This window comes from Nymphaea colorata, chromosome 2 (assembly GCF_008831285.2).
Source record: "Nymphaea colorata isolate Beijing-Zhang1983 chromosome 2, ASM883128v2, whole genome shotgun sequence".
Taxonomy (NCBI): domain Eukaryota; kingdom Viridiplantae; phylum Streptophyta; class Magnoliopsida; order Nymphaeales; family Nymphaeaceae; genus Nymphaea; species Nymphaea colorata.
The window spans coordinates 14,886,360-14,904,694 of NC_045139.1; the positions used below are offsets into that span (position 1 = coordinate 14,886,360).

The 18,335-nt window shown below is 37.8% G+C and overlaps 3 protein-coding genes across 5 annotated transcripts; 2 read left to right on the forward strand and 1 right to left on the reverse strand.

Annotated features, from left to right (window-relative positions):
* Positions 1–29: 29 nt before the first annotated feature.
* On the reverse strand, positions 30–7,134 carry LOC116246804 (beta-carotene isomerase D27, chloroplastic). Of its 3 annotated transcripts, XR_004170754.2 has the most exons (8): positions 6,806–7,134; positions 5,898–6,037; positions 5,521–5,613; positions 5,179–5,240; positions 4,750–4,856; positions 4,566–4,661; positions 3,567–3,671; positions 30–137 (listed from the first exon to the last, which is right to left on the reverse strand). XR_004170754.2 is itself a non-coding variant. In XM_031618671.2 (7 exons), the coding sequence occupies exons 1-7, from the start codon at positions 6,996–6,998 to the stop codon at positions 3,631–3,633; spliced, it is 726 nt and encodes a 241-aa protein (XP_031474531.1). In that variant the 5' UTR covers positions 6,999–7,134; the 3' UTR covers positions 3,474–3,630. The 3 variants fall into 3 exon arrangements, 2 of the variants coding, with proteins under 2 accessions (XP_031474531.1, XP_031474530.1); XM_031618671.2 differs by lacking the exon at positions 30–137 and having other exon boundaries at positions 3,474–3,671; positions 5,179–5,234; XM_031618670.2 differs by lacking the exon at positions 30–137 and having other exon boundaries at positions 3,474–3,671.
* LOC116247448 (uncharacterized) lies at positions 768–3,025 on the forward strand. Its single transcript, XM_031619629.1, has 3 exons — positions 768–864; positions 1,005–1,502; positions 2,490–3,025. Exons 1-3 carry the CDS (start codon positions 792–794, stop codon positions 3,023–3,025), a joined length of 1,107 nt encoding a protein of 368 aa, XP_031475489.1. The 5' UTR covers positions 768–791.
* A 5,469-nt stretch (positions 7,135–12,603) lies between the features above and the next one.
* On the forward strand, positions 12,604–17,835 carry LOC116247778 (probable histone H2A variant 3). The gene is made up of 3 exons (XM_031620089.1): positions 12,604–12,731; positions 13,184–13,304; positions 17,319–17,835. Exons 1-3 carry the CDS (start codon positions 12,640–12,642, stop codon positions 17,613–17,615), a joined length of 510 nt encoding a protein of 169 aa, XP_031475949.1. The 5' UTR covers positions 12,604–12,639; the 3' UTR covers positions 17,616–17,835.
* The last annotated feature ends 500 nt before the right edge of the window (positions 17,836–18,335 follow it).

An 18,335-nucleotide genomic window follows, 5' to 3' on the forward strand; every position in this document is an offset into this window, starting at 1 on the left:
CCTGTCCTTGGAACATGGAAACTAAGCGCCACAAATATGAGGTGATAAACCACTGCCCAACTGGTTCCCCTTCCTGGATTAGCTGGGAATACCACTTTGATTTTGCCATGTCCAGTAACTTCTGAGATCCAGATTTCCTAATGGGAGGACAAATAAAATTCTCAGGAAAACATTAATATATAGCAAACAGAAAGAATAGCAAGAAATTTCTAATTCCATAGAAAATATAAAACTGAATGGCATCTGTTTTGGTTGTTTCATCATTGTTATAACATTGCCATGAAAATACGACATTTTCAAAATAATTATCTTTCAATGTTTCACTTTTTTGGCATTATATTGGCATTAAAAATCAAGTTAACAATGTGATTAACTTGGCCTGATCCATCATCGACAAACCACTAAGAGATATTAATGGATCTTTGAGTCACATCCTTTTTGCCGCTTTCTTGGGTCCATAAGCACACCAAAAATTTATAGGCGATTGTCCCATCCCTATATCTCCTCATTTACGTGGAAACCTCCGCATATAATGAGGAAGACCATGTTCTCGATCGCTTCCCTTACCTTTTATTTTAATCAGAGATCCACATGCTCCTTCGGAAAGAAACAATGAAAATAACTATAAAAAAAATGCTATTTATGATCTTTTGAACTTGGAGATATACTAATAATATTTTGTCGTCCACCAGCACAGATCAAGGCTTCCTGTCCCCTTCACGCTTCTATAAAAGCAACCCACGGCCAAGAGCTTCTTGCATCTCATCGTTCAAAACTTACCTGGTTAAAGAATGGCCACATTGAAGGCTTTGGTTGTGCTCCTCTGTGTTCTCGCTCCTTACTTTGCATCCGCCTCCATTGATGGTAAGTGACATTCCATAACAATTTGTTATTGTTGTATGAATATGCTTTAAATTAGATCGATTTAAAAACATATAACATAATTTTTGAAACAGATTCACGAAACAACAATAAAATTGTTACCTGATGTTTTACTCATGCAGGTCTTTTACCGAATGGCGACTTTGAGGAAAGACCAAAGTCGTCGCTGATGCGGGGGACTGAGGTGATGGGGCACGACTCGATCCCGCATTGGGAAACAGGTGGGTTCGTAGAGTACATAACCTCGGGGCAGAGACAGGGGGACATGCTGCTGCTGGTGCCGGAAGGCGGGCATGCGGTTCGGCTAGGAAACAATGCCTACATAAAGCATAAGATGGGTGCCGTCAAGGGCCAGTCCTACTCCATCACGTTGACCGCATCCCGGACCTGCGCCCAGGCCGAGCAACTGTATGTCTCCGTGCCGCCTGGCCACGGCATCCTTCCCATCCAGACCGTCTACAGCAGCAACGGCTGGGACTCTTACGCCTGGGCGTTCGTCGCACCCAGCGACGAGATCGAGGTCATCATCCACAACCCGGACTCTGAGGACGACAAGGCCTGCGGGCCTATCATAGATCGAGTCGCCATGAAGCAACTGGCCCCTCCAAGGGCTCGTAGAGGTATTTGCTTCAATAATTCCATTCACTTGGGCCACTTTGGTTGGGTTCTATACATTTCTCTATACAACTTCATAGCTAGGTCACAAGTTAGCCTAGTTTTTATTTATTTGAAATGTATTGCTCATTAACGAGATGTCGGTTGCTACTGCTAGTATGGCAAGTTATGATGATCAGCACAAAAACCTACAAAAACGATAAATGAAACTGTGGGATTCAATGGGTTGGTTTCGGATTGGATATCCAACTTAAACGTTTCGAAAAAGTTGGAGTTGGCATTCAATTAAAAAACTGGATCTGACTCAGATTTAATGAAACGACATCAGGTCGGATATCGCTTTAAACAAATATCTGGTTGGCTTTGGATTGAATTTCAGATAAATTTTAAAACCCGAATTCCAAACATATCATAATGCGGTTTCCATTCACTTGTACGTTTGAAAATTGGATGTGGTTGATGTAAAAATAAAAATTTGGATTCAGATGTGAATTCAAAAAATAGATTTGAATATGGTATGCTTTTTTTCTTTGATTCATATTTAAATTCAAATATGCAAACATCCTATAAATCGGATACACTAAAGGAATACATATATATATATATAAACATCACAGCTAACTAAGCCTGGCCATGTGATGTGGACGGTCTCGAGAATCTAGTACATATTAGGTCATGATCAAAAAAATTTTTTATAGATTAAAAATTGTAAATTCAGGTCCTTCAAATCTCGTGCCAGACAATTGTGACTGTCTCTACCATGTGACACAGTAAATGAGTTCTTTGGAACTCTATATCGAATGAGATTCTGGAATAACTGGCTCTTTGTCTAATGGAATTTGTTAACCATGAGTACTTTAGAACTTGGATCCAGGTCCATAAGGATTGGATCCACTGAAGTGAAGGTGGTACAGATCATAGTGTTGGAAACGGATTTGTGCTTATAGCGTCTGGATTAGATCTTGTTAACGCGAGTATGATCAATGTGCCAGGCAACTTGCTCAAGAACGGAGGTTTCGAAGAGGGTCCCTACTACTTCTCCAACTCTTCAGAGGGGGTGCTGATTCCGCCCATGGCCGACGATGACCACTCGGCGGTGCCGGGCTGGGCAGTCAAGTCCCTCAAGTCCATAAGGTACATTGACTCGGACCATTACACCGTGCCGGAAGGCCGGCGAGCTGTGGAGCTGCTGGCCGGAAAAGAGGGCGTGCTGGTGCAGCAAGCCAAGACAGTGCCGGGCAGCTTGTATGTTCTGAGTTTCATGGTGGGAGACGCAAACAACGAGTGCAAGGGCTCCATGGTCGTGGAGGCATATGCAGGCTCGGCTTCCACGAAGGTGCCCTATGAGTCATCTGGGCGAGGTGGGTCCAAGCGAGCCATGCTCAAGTTCGTGGCCAAGTCTCGTTTGACCAATGTGGTCTTCTTTAGCTCATTTTATAGCACTAGGAGCAGCGACATGAGCACATTGTGCGGGCCGGTGCTCGACGAGGTCAAGCTAATCAGGGTGAGGCGAAAGCCGAGGGCGTGACGTGCGTTTGTTTGATGAGTCTGCCAATTATGTGGAGAACTCCAAGTATAACTTGTATGGTATTTTTTCCCTCAGCAATAATTCTGAGCACTGCGATAACCTTCACTGATGCATGGACGATACCGACGTCCACACTAATGTGTCGATAAAAAAACTTACGGTGAACATCGTTAATGCTTTGCCAAAAAAAACATGGTTGGATTCAAAAATTTTTTTATGAGATTAAAATTAAAGTTTCTAAATTTTAATTAGGATCGAAATATCATTTTTTAATTTTTTTTTTATATAAAACAAGTTAAATTTTCTAAAATTTACATGTAAATTTAAAAAAAAAAATTGAAGTCGAACTAGGGTCCAACCATGCTAAATTCCTTGTGGCAACCTTTATGGGTGTTTCTAAAAATTGTTTAGTTTGATAATTTGTTTAGTATTTAAAACATCACCTGCACATTCAGTCTTACTATTCTCAGTTTGGCTTAGAGCACCAAAATAATAACATTTCTCAAATCTAGGCAATGGAGAACTCTTCAATATTACGGACCTATAATGATAAAATGCAGAGATTCTCTGATCGGAGAGGCTTTTGCATGGAATGCATCAGGAGGTCAGGCAGAGCAATCCACAGAATACTTTTTCCTTGCCTTACCTGTTGATAAGACAAAAGCAAAATGATTAAATAGAGTTTAATATGATAAATCTTATTATTATAAAGTAAATTTTTGTCTCTCCGTGTGTGCGCATGCATGTATCCATGCAGGTGCTATAGCTGCGCTTTTCCTTTTAGCTACGTTAAGGGGAACCTATTAATCAAAGGCGGTATATATATTGGCTGGCCTCCAGTTTCTCATTAGTGGATTTGAGAGGGTTCTGGAGATCACCTAATTTATTTATTAAATGTTATTTACTACGGCTTTGCAAAATTATCAAAAAATAATTATTTTTTTATGGCGAAAAGATGGTCAGTTGTACCATTTGCAATAAAAACTGCTAATCAGCATGTATTCAGCCACATGGACATGGACTACAAAAATTAAGTAAAAATATATTATCTCATGATTGTTTCATTAATATATTTCAAGCAATAAAATTTTATAAAAAATTTATTCTTGTCTAAATTATGAAATTTTTATGTCCTTTGGTGCCCTGATCCAATCTGCGAGTTATGACACGTCCCTTTTACGTGCGCAGGCTGCATTGCGCTGTCTTTGCTCATTTAAATCATAGCAAAATCAGGTTTTCAGAAAATCTAGCTTGCCAGAAACCTAGTTTTAAGCAGAAATTAAGCATCTAAAAATCCAAGAGGGCGTTTGGTATCAAGAACACGGCGTTCTTTGGAAGGCAGTGTTCCTTGAATATGCTGCGATCCAAAGAAGGCGGCATTCCAGTTACCAAATGCCCTCTAAAGCCCAAGTGTTATGTCTAACATTGAAATCTAAGTTTGCCATATATAATCATGATTTTGGCCTATTATTAGCTAAATATTTCTTTTTTTTAAAAAAAAAAAGAAGAAAGAAAGTAATTTTAGAGCGGTAATGAGTACAGAGGCCTTCGTAGCATGGCTGTTTAAGAGCTGGGTCGTCTTCAGCTTCTGGTGGCTTCTGCCCAAAAATCAACTCACAGCTCATATCATCGAAATCTGCAACCCCAACAAAGTCTAGTTAGAAACCAAATTGATATTGGATGATTAATATAATAAAATAATAATATTTATATATGTTGCAAACCTGGAACCATGCTGACTGGCATCCCAAGGGATTCGTTTATGAATTTCTGAGTCGGCATCTTGCACATGTTAATGCACATACCCACACAATTTGTACTCTCCAAAAACCTGAAATTTGAGACGAAATAGTAATCTCAGGTACCAGGATCCGGTTAGCTGTTATTCCAGATGAGAATCGGATGCTGAACTGGGTTCAGAGAAACGAAACCATCTGATTGGATCAAAGCTGTTAACTAATAATAGGACCTAAAATCGTTAGTATATCAGCTTGGCGGACGGAGTTGAGTTGATGAGACAAATCTGTTGGCATGTAAACAGCCCGGTGATCCGTTATGGATCTGTAATTTTGCATCTTCTACTTGTACCGAGTCCGATCCGAAACAGATAATATATATATATATATATATATATATACCTTGGCTTGACTTACCTGCATTTCTTGATGTGCACTGTGCTTCTTTCTTTCCTCCCGCCAAACTCTGACTCCTTCACCTTGCGTCCGATCGTTTCATTTGTAAACAATAATCAGTGAAAGGAGAAAAACCAATCATAGTGATATGGTTGAATTTCTTGGGGTTTCTGATAGGTTAAGATGTCGACCATGTAGGTCCATACTGGAGTCCAAATCTTAGGCAACAAGTGTGGATCCAGGTTTGGATTTTGAAGTATTTCTGGATCCTTAGTGATAAATATTTACGGGATGACAATCTGTTGAACTTTTATTTTGAAGCGAAGCTGTACTGAATGCAGTTGGACCAACGAAATGGTTTACCTCACATGGACCCACGAGCCACGGGAAGAAGATTGTGGTGAAGATTGCAAAGCATTCTCTCGTGAGCCTGTGTTGGGGCATCAATATCTTAGCCTGCACAGTTTGGATCCACAGGGTTCATCTTTACCAGAAAATAACCAACCAGTCTAAAATTTTTTATCATTTCTATATATGGATGAGTAGCATACTTACATTTATCAAATATAATGTATATGTACCCATGCGATACAAACCAACTAAGATATGGTTTGAAGGCGAGAACTACCGTTATGGATCCAAATCTTGTGTTGCTGAATTTGGATTCATACAGATGCATGCTGATGCGGGTCTGGCCCATGTACAGTTGAAAAGATTCTGAAACGAAGAATGGGACATACCAGCGAGAGAATAGGTTTTGGAAATGCTCTGTGCAATGCTTGGATCACCAATTCCCGCTGCTCTTTGGGGCTGAATCTGTGCGCTACTGACGAGGCCGATTCCACCAAACTCTCATATCCCTCTTTGCTGTTTACCATCCCTGCAAATTAATCCTCTCAACTCTTAGGTGGTAAGCTGCGCTGTGTTTTGAAAATCAGCTCCATTAATAGGATTCGTCGCATATACGATTTATATGTTTTTATTTTTTCACATATTTATAAATTTGTTTATTTTTATATATTTACTTAGAAGCTGTATATAATGATATATTTTTGCCGAGTAATAACTGCTAACGGCTAATTCACTGGATTGAGAGCTGCAGTCTTGAATATGAAATTGTTCTTTTTTTTTATTGATAAAAAATAAAGATAAAGGATCATCATAACAATTACCATATTTTCCCTTCTCATTTTGCATCCAGATGCAAGGGAAACACTTTATGTTTTCTTTTTTTTTTTTCTTGGTTGAAACACTGTGAATCTCCTATAACTATGAATTTAATGAACTGTTACCCAACAAAAGGAATATCATGAAACATCATTCTTCGGTTGTTATTTGTAGTTTAGTCGTTTAAACAAGGCTTGCTATAATCTGGTCTACAAATATTTTGTCTAATTATTTAATAATTTAATTACTTGTGAATAAAGCTCACGGAAATTTTGCAAAGAATTGAGACCATAAAAAAAACTTTAGACCTTGAGCAGGAAAGAGGGTGGCTTTGCCTCTTGCAGAAATACTTCTTTCAACTCGAAGGATTTTCATTTCGGACAAACTCCGGAGAAATATGTAGCAAGTCTTGGGTCATGTATCCATTATCTGCTGCCAATTAGAGAGAGAGAGAGAGAGGAAGAGGGAGTGAGAGTGAGACCAGTAGTAGCCTGAATGCTCTTGGAGAGATGCCGAATCGCCATGCGGTCAAACCAGTTGTCAGTACGATCCGTCTCAGTTTTGGTGGCGACGACCTTTCTGGGCCTCCACATAAGCCCAGCCACCACGGTCAGCCTCCCCGGTGAGCTCGACGATGCTGGGGGACAGCCTGCTAAGCACAAAGAAACCGCCATGTTGCAGTTCACCTTGCAGTCAAGAAGCAAGGGTGCGGCCGGAATTCCGAATCTCCGGTGAGATAGCACAATCTCCGTCGTCGGCCCTGGCGAGATGTATTGATTTCTTCTGGCGGGGTAACCTCGTTTGGTTTTAAATGGGATGTTGAGTCGCGCGAGTAGTGACAAGCTGTGGAAGAAAGAATATTTCAATTTGGAGAAGAAAGGAATCAAGGATCTTGTCATTGATGAAAATGACGAAAATGCCCATTCGGGTGGGCATAAAGTTAAATATTTTTATAACATTATTTGTCATATATATATATATATATATATATATATATATATATATATATATATATATATATATATATATATATATATATAGAGAGAGAGAGAGAGAGAGAGAGAGAGAGAGAAGCTATGGATAATGTGGTCACTATTACAGTTCAATGGGTTAATTCTTATCAGCTAAATAGTGGTAAGTTTGATCGGTGAGTTAAATGATGGACCGTAGGTCAAAACAAATCTTGAAATAAGCTACAACATTACATGCCAAAAGTGGTTCCCTTAACTCAAATTAAAAAAAATAAATGTTTTATATATCTGTGTGCGGGCTGATGTGTATGTGAAAAAGGAAGAAGGGAAAAAATTTAATGGCCTTGTTCAGGTCTTGGAATGCCCATCGGTGCCCTAGGCTAAAATCACAGCATCATGAACTAACTTGATGTTCAAGATTAATTGAACTTACATATTTCTTTGATACAAATCGGAAACAAAATCACCATTTTCTGACCCATTAAATTTTTATGCATTATGAGCCGTTGATCATTTTATGCCATTGTTCTTACATATATATATAACTTATTTCTAAAGTAAAAAAAAAAAAAAAAAAACGTTTGTTGAAGCACATCATAAAGTATAATTAAAGAAACTCATAATCAGTATACACATTTTTTATATTCATTGGTGCAAGCGGGAGATAGAGTATCAACTGCTTTAAAATAAAGAAAGCAGAAGAAGCACGAGGCTTTTGAGACCCACCATTCGATCATTTATATTTATGGAATCTTTTACAACAGATAAATATGATATTTCTGTTCAACGCTTATGGGTCTGATCGACCATATCAATGATTCACAAAGCATCACATTTCAAGCTCATTGTACAAATCAACTTACCTGTTTTTTATTTTTCTAAAAAAAAAAAAAAAGATTAAGTGCACAGTCTTTATATTCAATACAAGAGTGTGTATTTTACCAACTACGATTTTGTTATCATAGTGCTTTGAAAACATTTATAAAAAAAAAGAAAAATTGCTTGATTTTTCTAAGCCCCTTGTGGCAGCATCGTTTGTTGGAGTATAAAAAGTAGGTCCTATAACGTGATTGATTAGCCCTTGACCACATCCCCGGGAGGTCAGGTCTTGTCGAACCAGGCTTGGGGCCCCGGAGCCAGCTCAAGCCTTGTAGTGAAGGCTGCAGCTAGGTGCTAGGCCCTGGTACGTCGACCTGGTCTCGATGCTTTGTCTGCCACCTTTCGTTTCTTACCGCTACTTTTTTCTCCTACTTGCAGAGAAGAATCTGCTTCTCCCCATTTCACAACTTTTTGTTCTCTTTTCTTACTTTTTGTTGTTTCAATTTTCTTTTTATGCATATTAGTCGATCAAGCATATGCATATGTTATAGTAGTAGAGAGACGGGCTGGCTGGCTGTCTCAGTGTGAATTGATCAAGCAGTGGTTTGAGCGAAGGGATACAAAGATCAAGACACTAATAATACATAACAAGTTTTAAAAAGTTGCAAATTAAAGTAAATGTTGTTTAAAAAATAAATCAAATAAAATAGTTTATGATGAGCACAAAGAAACTAAATAACTATAACCATGAACAAATTCATCATTGTCGGTCCTAAACTAATATTTTCTAACAGAACATGTGGGAAGATATTTTTTCATGATAAAGATTTTAATACGTAATGTTGACTCTTAGAAAAAAAAAACAAAAACTTGAATTTCAACTCTTACACCAGCTAAAACAATATCTGGTCAAACACAGTTACATATAGGCTTGCATGAGCTGTCGGCCACACCAGCCCTAGAAATATTCTTTTATTTTTATATAAGTGTTTCTACGATTATACGTTTACTAATATTTACTGTGGCTTTTCTAGAGCGAAATTTATAAACAGTGCACATAAATTAGAAAAAAGGCTTCGCCATTAGGCATGTGTAGAATGAACATAGTTGTTTGTTTTCTTTCCCTTCCAATCGGGCCGGGTCCATCTGTCTTCAGTATACCACAGTTCAGATTTGAGTCGGTTCAAGTATCAGATATTGCATAATCCGATAAAATCAGGATGGGTGGTCTCCTTCCATTAAAAGCAAAGTAATACAAAAAATTAAATAATACAACCAAGAAAACGAACAACAGCCACTAGCAGGCCTCACTCTCCATGCTTGAACACGATTCATATTTGATCCTTCGTGAATACTCACGCACCAAATCGTGAGATATCACATACTCGTTTTGTTGGGTACCAATGCAGATCTGCTGCAACCGAATTGGAGTTCGGATTTTAAGTACTCATAGACCGACCCGTTTCTTGGACCGGTTTAAATATTTCGAATTCTTTTCGTTTTATTAAGGATATTCTGAAGTTGAGTATTAGGCTGAGTTGGGTTCTCAGGTATTCCGATAAAATTCGGCCTCAACCAGCCCGATAACATGTATAATAGAACATAATATTGGATTATATTTGTTATATTTTAATAATTTTTTATTATAAATAATATTTGTTTATTTTATTAAAATTCGGTCAGACCCGGGCCGAGCTAAGCCAAGTGCAGTCCTGAGCTTTGATGGTCCGTCCCGGGCCAAGGGGACCGGCCCTAGGTTGACCGAGCCAGACTTAAAATCAAGCTGATGCCCCAATCTTGTATCCAATGAATCATCATAGCCGTCGACATAGGTAGATGGTTAAGAGAAAATTCAGATATGGTATTTTAGCCATTTAATATATAAAGAAGGAAATGAGTTAAACCAAATTCACAATTAAAATTGGATGTTAAATATTACTGTTTTTTTTAGATTTATTGATCTTAAGGTATAAACCGTGAATGTAGCAAATAACCAACAAAAAAAAAAAATGAAAGCGTAATAAATGAAGCAAAAAGTTGAACTCTGTGCATTAAGAATTCTGTGCTGTCATGTATCGGATGATTAAAAATAAACAAAAAAAATTGTGGTTGAATGCACCATGAATTTCTGTTAAAAAATGCCATAAACCATTGCCATATCATAAATCATAGCCAATGTTCATGTGATGGCTGTTTTTAGTAGCACGTTTTTTTTATATTTTTAGCAATCCGATAATATTCCGCAGAGAAGTCCATTATATTTTTCGGTGGCTGGTTTTCAAGAGTGTCGCTATTGAAATATAAATTTTCCTAAAGCATGAAAAAAATTAAAAATCGTTCAGTTCTATGAAATAACTTGTATTGTAGGAGTTTTTGGAATATGTAAATGAAGTATAACATAAAACTAATGCGGACTCATCTGCCAGAGCCATCCAATCAATTTGATTAATAGTACTTTGGCAATGTGCAACTTGTTATTTATAACCTTTAGAAAATCAAATTAAAGTATCGGTATTATAACAACATGATGTTGGTTTTCTCCCGGATCGGTTACTGCGTATCAGCTGAGACACTTATCTTTGCGTTACTGCGTATTGGCTCCCCTATTCTTTATCTTGCGAAATCTAAACAATCCTTTAGAAATATTTAAATTTATTTGACAAATAGAAAATGAAAAATAAAAACCCCTATCAGCTGTTGACTAACATGATACGTAATCAATTGGTATTATATGATTTGCTGTTAAGGAATATTATTAGCACCATTATGTGTGTTACTTTCTGAATCGTCAAATTAATTATAATAAGTTTACACGGACTTCATATGTACTAGTCATATATATTCTATGGATTCATTATATAAAAAAAATGAAACATTAAGAAGTTGTTTGTAAGAAGATAATAAAAACTTTAATTTATTGTTTCATGTTGTCTTCCCTACGGAAATATGCATTTTGTTACTCTAAATTATGCCAAGCTACAAGGACAGACTATCAACGTCGCTGGAATGACAACCATGATCTTGGAAGGTCGGACTGATGTTAAATATTGCAAGAACCTGTCTCTTCATTTTCGGTTAATAAAGGGTTTGGGGGCCCTTTCCCCTCGCAGTTTGCATCGGAAGTATTGCAAGAAGTTACGAGAAAAGGAAAAAAGAACAATTCGTTGCCTATATTTATATGAATGTTTAAATGCATTTGTTGAAGCTGACGACAGTTAGCAAGGTTATTAAAATATCATACGATGAAAACTTCTATAACGAAAATGTATATACTAAACATGCTATTCTCTTACTTCTGTTTTAGCTATTTCGTTGCTTTGGGGTAGCTCCTCTACATAGTAAGAATGCCTAGAATAAATAGTTTTGAAACTACACAAACGGTAAAATCATCGTGCATGGATATATACAGTAAGATGCAAATATTGACACTTCACACCCCATTTGTGCACTTCAAAGAATGCTACACTTGGCTGGGCTAGGGTCCAGTTTTGTCACAATCAAGGCTTTTATGGGCCGGTGTGGGCCACATTGCAGCAATTAAAATTGTTGTGCTGTTACAATTGCTTAGTTCTTCTATTAAAAAAAAGTACATGTAAATTTATAAATTTTCAGTTGTCCTACATAAAATTTTTGGAAAACGATATTTCAACTCCTATCAAAATTTATAAACTTTAATTTAGCTGAATTTTTTTTTGCTTTGCCTCTGTGTGTGCCTGAGTGAATTTATAATTATTTAAAAAAAAAGACCGACAATATTTTAAAAAATTGTACAAGAGCCAAACAATATTTTTCATAATTATTTCATAGGATAAATTACAAATTTTCAATAATGTAAGTGTGTATTTTTTTTTTCCCAAAATGTGAGGGCCTTGACCCCTTCCAGCCCCCCTTTTCCTTCACCCCTGAGTATTTGAACGTAGTATAACATAGTGTAGCTTCAAAATTTTAATGGATTCAAAGTTTATTTATATAGCTACGTAGCACAAGAAAGATATTTATAAACGAACTTAAACTTTTCGGACACGCTTGAATCAGTCAACCTGAATCAAAATGTTTGAAATATCAATATGTTAAAAAAACAACTCGTGCTTTTATAACATATAGTTATCTTACCATAGTCTCACCAACTTTAACAAATATGAAAACAAGCTCGAAGTATATTTTCCCCGTGATTGACTTTTGAGTAGTAATCCTCTCTCGAGAACAATTATAATACAATTAAAACCAAAATAAAATTGAAAGCCACAACTTTACCAGACCGAACCTACCTAGACTCCGAGTATTAGATATATTATCTTATCCAAATTAATCCATCTCCACGTTTACGTTTTGAACTCAAATAAATTTTTGTAAATTAATTAAAAGGGTTAAGTAATTCAAAGAAAGAAAAAGGAAAACGAGGGGAGTGAGAGATTCGTTAATTAACCCCGCCAATTTAAGGGTAAATTGGTAAATGGGGACGTAGGAGCGTTTAAGTGAGAGTAGACGGTTCGGTCGAGCCTTTACCCAACCCGCTAATATAAATATGCGACCCCCCGATTCCCGCTTTCCCTCGCTCTCTCCTCTCTCGAGCGAAATCCAAAGGGCTGCGTTCTCCTATCTTCAGAGATCCATACGGTAATCCCTTTGAACCCCTCTCTTCTATCTATCCTTCTTATTCTGCGTCTTCTTCTTCTTCTTCTTCTTCTTCTTCTCTTGTCTGAGATATCATCGTTTCCTCTCTCCGTGGTAATCGTTTGTTCTCTGTTTGGGAGATTTGAGCATTTGTCTTCTGAATTTTTGGGGTTTTCTGGGTTTTTTCTGTTTGCTCCTCGGTTGGGCATTTCACCGTCGTGCGCTGTGCTGGTTGCTTCATTTGAAGGCAAACAAAAGGTTTTCCTTTTCCGTTTTAGATGGTCGAGTTAGGGTTAGGGTTTCTTGCTTTTAAGAGAACTTTGCTACCGATCTTCGGGTCAGGACTTAGTAGGCAGGACCTTGATCTTTCTATACCTCACCTTCTCTCTCTGAGTGCGTGCGCGTGGTCAAATTTTGGCTTCGTGGCCGTAGTTGACTCTTTTGTTTATTTGAAGGTCCGGAGCAAATATGTCGGGAAAAGGAGCCAAAGGGCTTTTGATGGGCAAGAATTCCGCTGCGAACAAAGATAAGGAAAAGAAGAAGCCCGTTTCTCGTTCGTCTCGTGCAGGATTGCAGGTTAAATGTCTTTCTTCACTTTGTTGTTGTTGTTTTTTTTTCTCGTTTCTGCATTTTTGTGATCCTGGTGGCTTAAGACTGTTTGCCTCTTTTTCTCGTCGGTGGACATTATGCGGAGTTGATAGTTTTGTTGGAGAGCTTCGTTTTTGATCGAGTCGTTGGATTTGAAACGATTTGGGCGGGTTGCATGTGCTGCTTGTGTTGAATTTTGTAGTTGTGGGTCTTGTTGAGTTGAATTTTGTGCTTATGGTTCAGTTTGGTCAACATGTTTGAGCGAAGCACCATTTTGTGTTTAAGCTCTTCCATGGTTATGATTTTCTAACTTCTAGGGGGCTCTGCTAATGGTTCAAACCTCAGTGTCGCCTCTCCTTCAGCTGACACCAGGCCATCCTTGCCCTATGAAGGTTCTTTCGGTTCAGAGGGCCTGCACCTGAGGGTACGACAGATTAAACCAGGGCGGCCGGATCTCCAATCGAAAGAGCGGTTTCTCTGCTATCTAAAAAACTTGATTCATTATATTTATATGGTGTTTAGTTACCCACGGGTTCTATATAGTTATCACGTGTTCGGATCTTGGTTGCATTTGGACTGACCGTTAAAGGGGCTGTAGTATCCAATCCGTATGAACATGGTAGGTTGGTGGGATATCTGACCCGGATCCAGTCCTTCGTCGAACCTGCTTTTGTTATTTATACTATCTTTCATATTTGTATAGTTTAAAAACCTCGTTTACTCGATGGGACCTCCTGGGTCTGATGGATCTCTCTCCGTAGATGGAAAAACATGCGCGGTTTGATTGAGGTTAGCTAATGGACTTAGACAATACGGGACCCACCCGAACCCAGTGAAGCTATGTGTAAGCTTATGCGAATAGTGAAACTAGAACATGTCCCAGTAAAGCCTGTTTAAGAAAGTTTGATTGGTTGAACGATGAACTTCAAATGTCGGTTGAGTATTGAAGCTTTAGCTTATGTCCAGATGTATCATGTATCTTGCTCCTTTTTCTTCTCTTTAAACTTTAAAGACTATGGAGGTATTGGATGTTGTTTGCTTATGACACTACCTCTTTGATTTGCATTTAGTTTGTGCTGCACTCAACATTTTTTTTTGGTCCTTTGTATGCAGTGAATGATCTTTACCTTTTAAAGGTTTTCTTTTTTGGAATTTGTATTTTTCCTAATATCTAACACTTCCTAGCAGGGAAGGCAATACCCAATGATGTATAGATTGAGTTTAGTGCAGAATGTGCGGATTCTGATGACCTTTTAATAGAAATAAATGTAGTCTGCTGTCCATGGGTTAGAGGCGAAATCTCGTAAGCTATATCTCACGTTGTGTTTGTTTCACCATGGATTTGAGATCTGCGGTATCACTAGGATCTTAGATCTGAGGATTTAAGGTCAGACCTCCCCAAAATTCGACCTTAAATTTAAATCCATGGTTTTTAACATATAACGTGAGTATAAATAAGGTCCTCGTTACTGAGATCCATCTTTCAAAGCTTCCAAACAACACCTTTTAATGCAGCCTGAGATCTAATCAAAAGCAACCTCAAGGTAGTACTGTTGTGTAAATCAGGAAACAGATTACTCTGTAATTTAGTGGCACATAGGTGAAACTTTAAGCAAGCGCTGAAAAATAATGGCAGTGGTTATGTTGGATGTTTACCTCACCATTAATTATATATGTTGGATGTCTGTCCTGATGATTAGTTACTTGTTAGATTAACTAGTAATCCTAGAATGTTATCCATTATTTGTCAAACAATGCCCTTTCTTTCAGAAGGTTAGTCTTATTCTGGAGAGCTATATACACTCTCTCTCTTGTATGTTTGATGTTTGAACTGTTGCCAATTTGCTGGTGCTTAAAAACTAGTGCTGAGTCCACCCTTGCCTATTCATTAGCTTCTTCATGAAGAAAGGGCAAAGGTAAAGGTCTTTTTGTTTTGAGAGTAAATTTAATGTAACTAAAGTCAGTTGTTTGAAGTTTGACACAATGTCACAAATCTCGTGATATTTTCCAAAATCTCGTGATATTTACACAAAAATCAAATAAAACAAAACAAACAAGAAAAATCATGGGAGTTTGAAAATCTCGGGAATTTATTGTGATTTTTCTGAGATTTTAATATTTTTATTTTGAATTTTTAAGGTTTTTTTATGAGTTGTATTGTTTAATTTTTTTTTAAAATTGTGGATTTTTCTTGATAAGGACGACTTTGCGAAAAAATATCCAAAAAAACCTCACCGATATTTTTCCGAAAACAATATTTGTGACAATGGTTTGACCTGTTGTCAATCTGGTGGTGCTTAAAATATTGAGTTCTGAGTCCATCTTTGACAACACATTTACTTTTCCACGAAAAAAGAGAGTCAAAGGTCCTGTTTATTTTGAGAGTAAATATGAATGTAACTCGAGTCAGTTATGACTCGCATTCTATGAGAATCTAGAATGTACTTTTGTTTTCACAACATTTGGTTCATCCGTTTCTGTTGTAGAATTTTCAATTCTTTCTCTTTGGCTGCTAGTCAGTGCCATAGGCAAGCGTGTCATATTTTTAATATATGTTTAAGCAGGTTTGTTATGAGGGCTGGAAATCTTTTATCTTATCTACAAAGGAAATAGATAATGTTGCATATTAGGAGGTAGGTTAACTATGCTCTTTTAGGTTCAACGAAGTGTCCGAGGAATATTTTTGTATGTCTTTACCTTGAGTCCTTCTGGAGATGCTTTCTGATACTATATATTTGGTTGCTTGTATTATTAATTTTAATGGAATGATATTTTTCATGATTTACTGGTATTTAGAAAGGAAAAATTGTAAGCATGTGATGGAAAATTTTAAACTAAATATGATGAGATACTTATGGTTTCGAAATGCTTATTTGTCCATTTATTCAGTGGTCTCAGTAGTAAATAGCATGATGACTGTTGTTGGAAGTTTAATACTTGGAAGGGGCTTTAGTTGGTGTCTTCTGGAATTGCCCAGAAGATTTTCTTGAAACAACTTTTTTTGTACAAGCCTCATGGTAGGAGAAAGTAAGTTGGATGATACATGGAGAAGTTAGTCGTGCTTAAAGATGGGGAAATCCAGTTTTTCTTAAATGCAGTTGTCCAACCGAGCTACACTTCATGTCTGGAGATGGCAATTTGTCAGGTTGTGAAAATTAAACGGTAGTGATAGTTGGAATTCCTATTGTCCTGAAAGAGCAATTGACTAATGAAAAATTGCTTAACAAATTATTGTAAATTGCATCTAAACGTGATGTTAAAGAGGGTGAAATGCTAAGGGGGACTGCCTGGTTGTGAAAGTGAATGGTGCTTATTACGCTAGTAATCATTGGTATTTGTATTCCCTGGAAGAGCAATTGACTAATACAAAATTGCTTGACAAATTACTTTAAATTGCGTCTAAACTGTGAGGTTAAACAGCTAAAAAGAGTGAAAGGCTAAGGGACTGCTTCCCCAAAGGATTGGTTTCGCGCACCTGGCTTTGGATGTCAGGAAAGCAATTACTGTTTACTATGATACTAGCCTGAAGGTTTTATGCTGGTGGAGTGCAACCAGTCTCATGTCCCATGAACAGTTTCTTGGTGTAAGAAACAAATAGAAAAGAAAAAAGAGAGACTGCCTTGCAAGGAACGTTCTTAAACCCAGGAACTATTCTTCAAAGGGTAAGGAGGATGTTGGAGCCCCTGCTATGATTTAGGCATGGCATTGCTTAGTACATCCAGCTAGGGCGTTTCAATATTTCGAGTGACCTTTGCCCGCCCTTGTATAGTTGTATATCCACTTCGTAAGTTCTGCTGGGGTTCCTCATTGTGGGAAAAGAAAATTTACTTGGAGCTAGGATCTCTGTTAAAGTAATGGTTCATGTTGCACAAAGCTGATTATAGAAACTGAATATGTGCATGTTTTAGATTAACTCCTTGAGGTTCGTGAGTTAATTTGATTTATGATGATGCATGGGTGGGCTTTTCTCAATTTTCAACTGATTTCCTTTATTGTAAACAGTTTCCAGTTGGACGCATACACCGGTTGCTGAAGTCCCGTATTGCTGCAAATGGAAGAGTTGGTGCTACAGCCGCTGTGTATTCAGCAGCTATTTTGGAGTATCTAACTGCTGAGGTGCTGGAGTTGGCAGGCAATGCTAGCAAAGATCTGAAAGTGAAGCGGATAACTCCTAGGCATCTTCAGCTTGCTATCCGAGGAGATGAAGAGCTTGATACCTTGATAAAGGGCACCATTGCTGGAGGTGGTGTGATCCCCCATATTCATAAGTCACTGATTAACAAGTCCTCCAAAGATTGAGTTCTCTTGATGTGCCTGGTTAGAGTAAAAATGTCTAATTGTTTCTGTTACCTTTTCCCTGGCCTTCTAGCACAAATATACCCGAGCCTCCAACGTCCCCCTTCTCTGTCTGCTAATGAAGACTTAGTGAGACTTGTGTTTGTTCTGTTGCATCTCTGTTATTTGACGGCACATTTCTCAGGAGATCGTGATATATGATTTCTCATGTAGTTTAGTTGCCCTTCTGATGTGTCTGTGTAGCTTAACCGTTGACAGCGAATTCCGTTGAATGCTTGTTTGGGCATGAATTCATGCCCTTGAATGTACTGGGAAATGACACGATTCATACGTGAGATACTGCACTTGAGGACTGTCAATATACGTTCGCCCTAAATTCCTAACGTTTCGAAAACCGCGCTCACTGTACGTTCCGGTTTTTTTTTTTGGGTTTTAATTTCCGCTGGTCAACATTCACTTTCACATGGATGGCACCTGACGGCAGATTTCCTCGGTTAAGGTTTTTATGGTCTTTCTATCCTGCTTAGTACGTGATATTTTTGCCGAAAGTTTCTTATGGCGGAGTCGTCCGTCTTTTTAGCCCAACGCTGGATCATGCATGTTGGATATTGAAGTTCCTGCTAATTGCAGTAAGCGCTTCTGTTTGCATTTTACAGAAGCTGGCGGTGATGGTGTTTGTGGTTCTCATTTATCATTTTTTGGCTATAATCGGGAGTTAGTTAC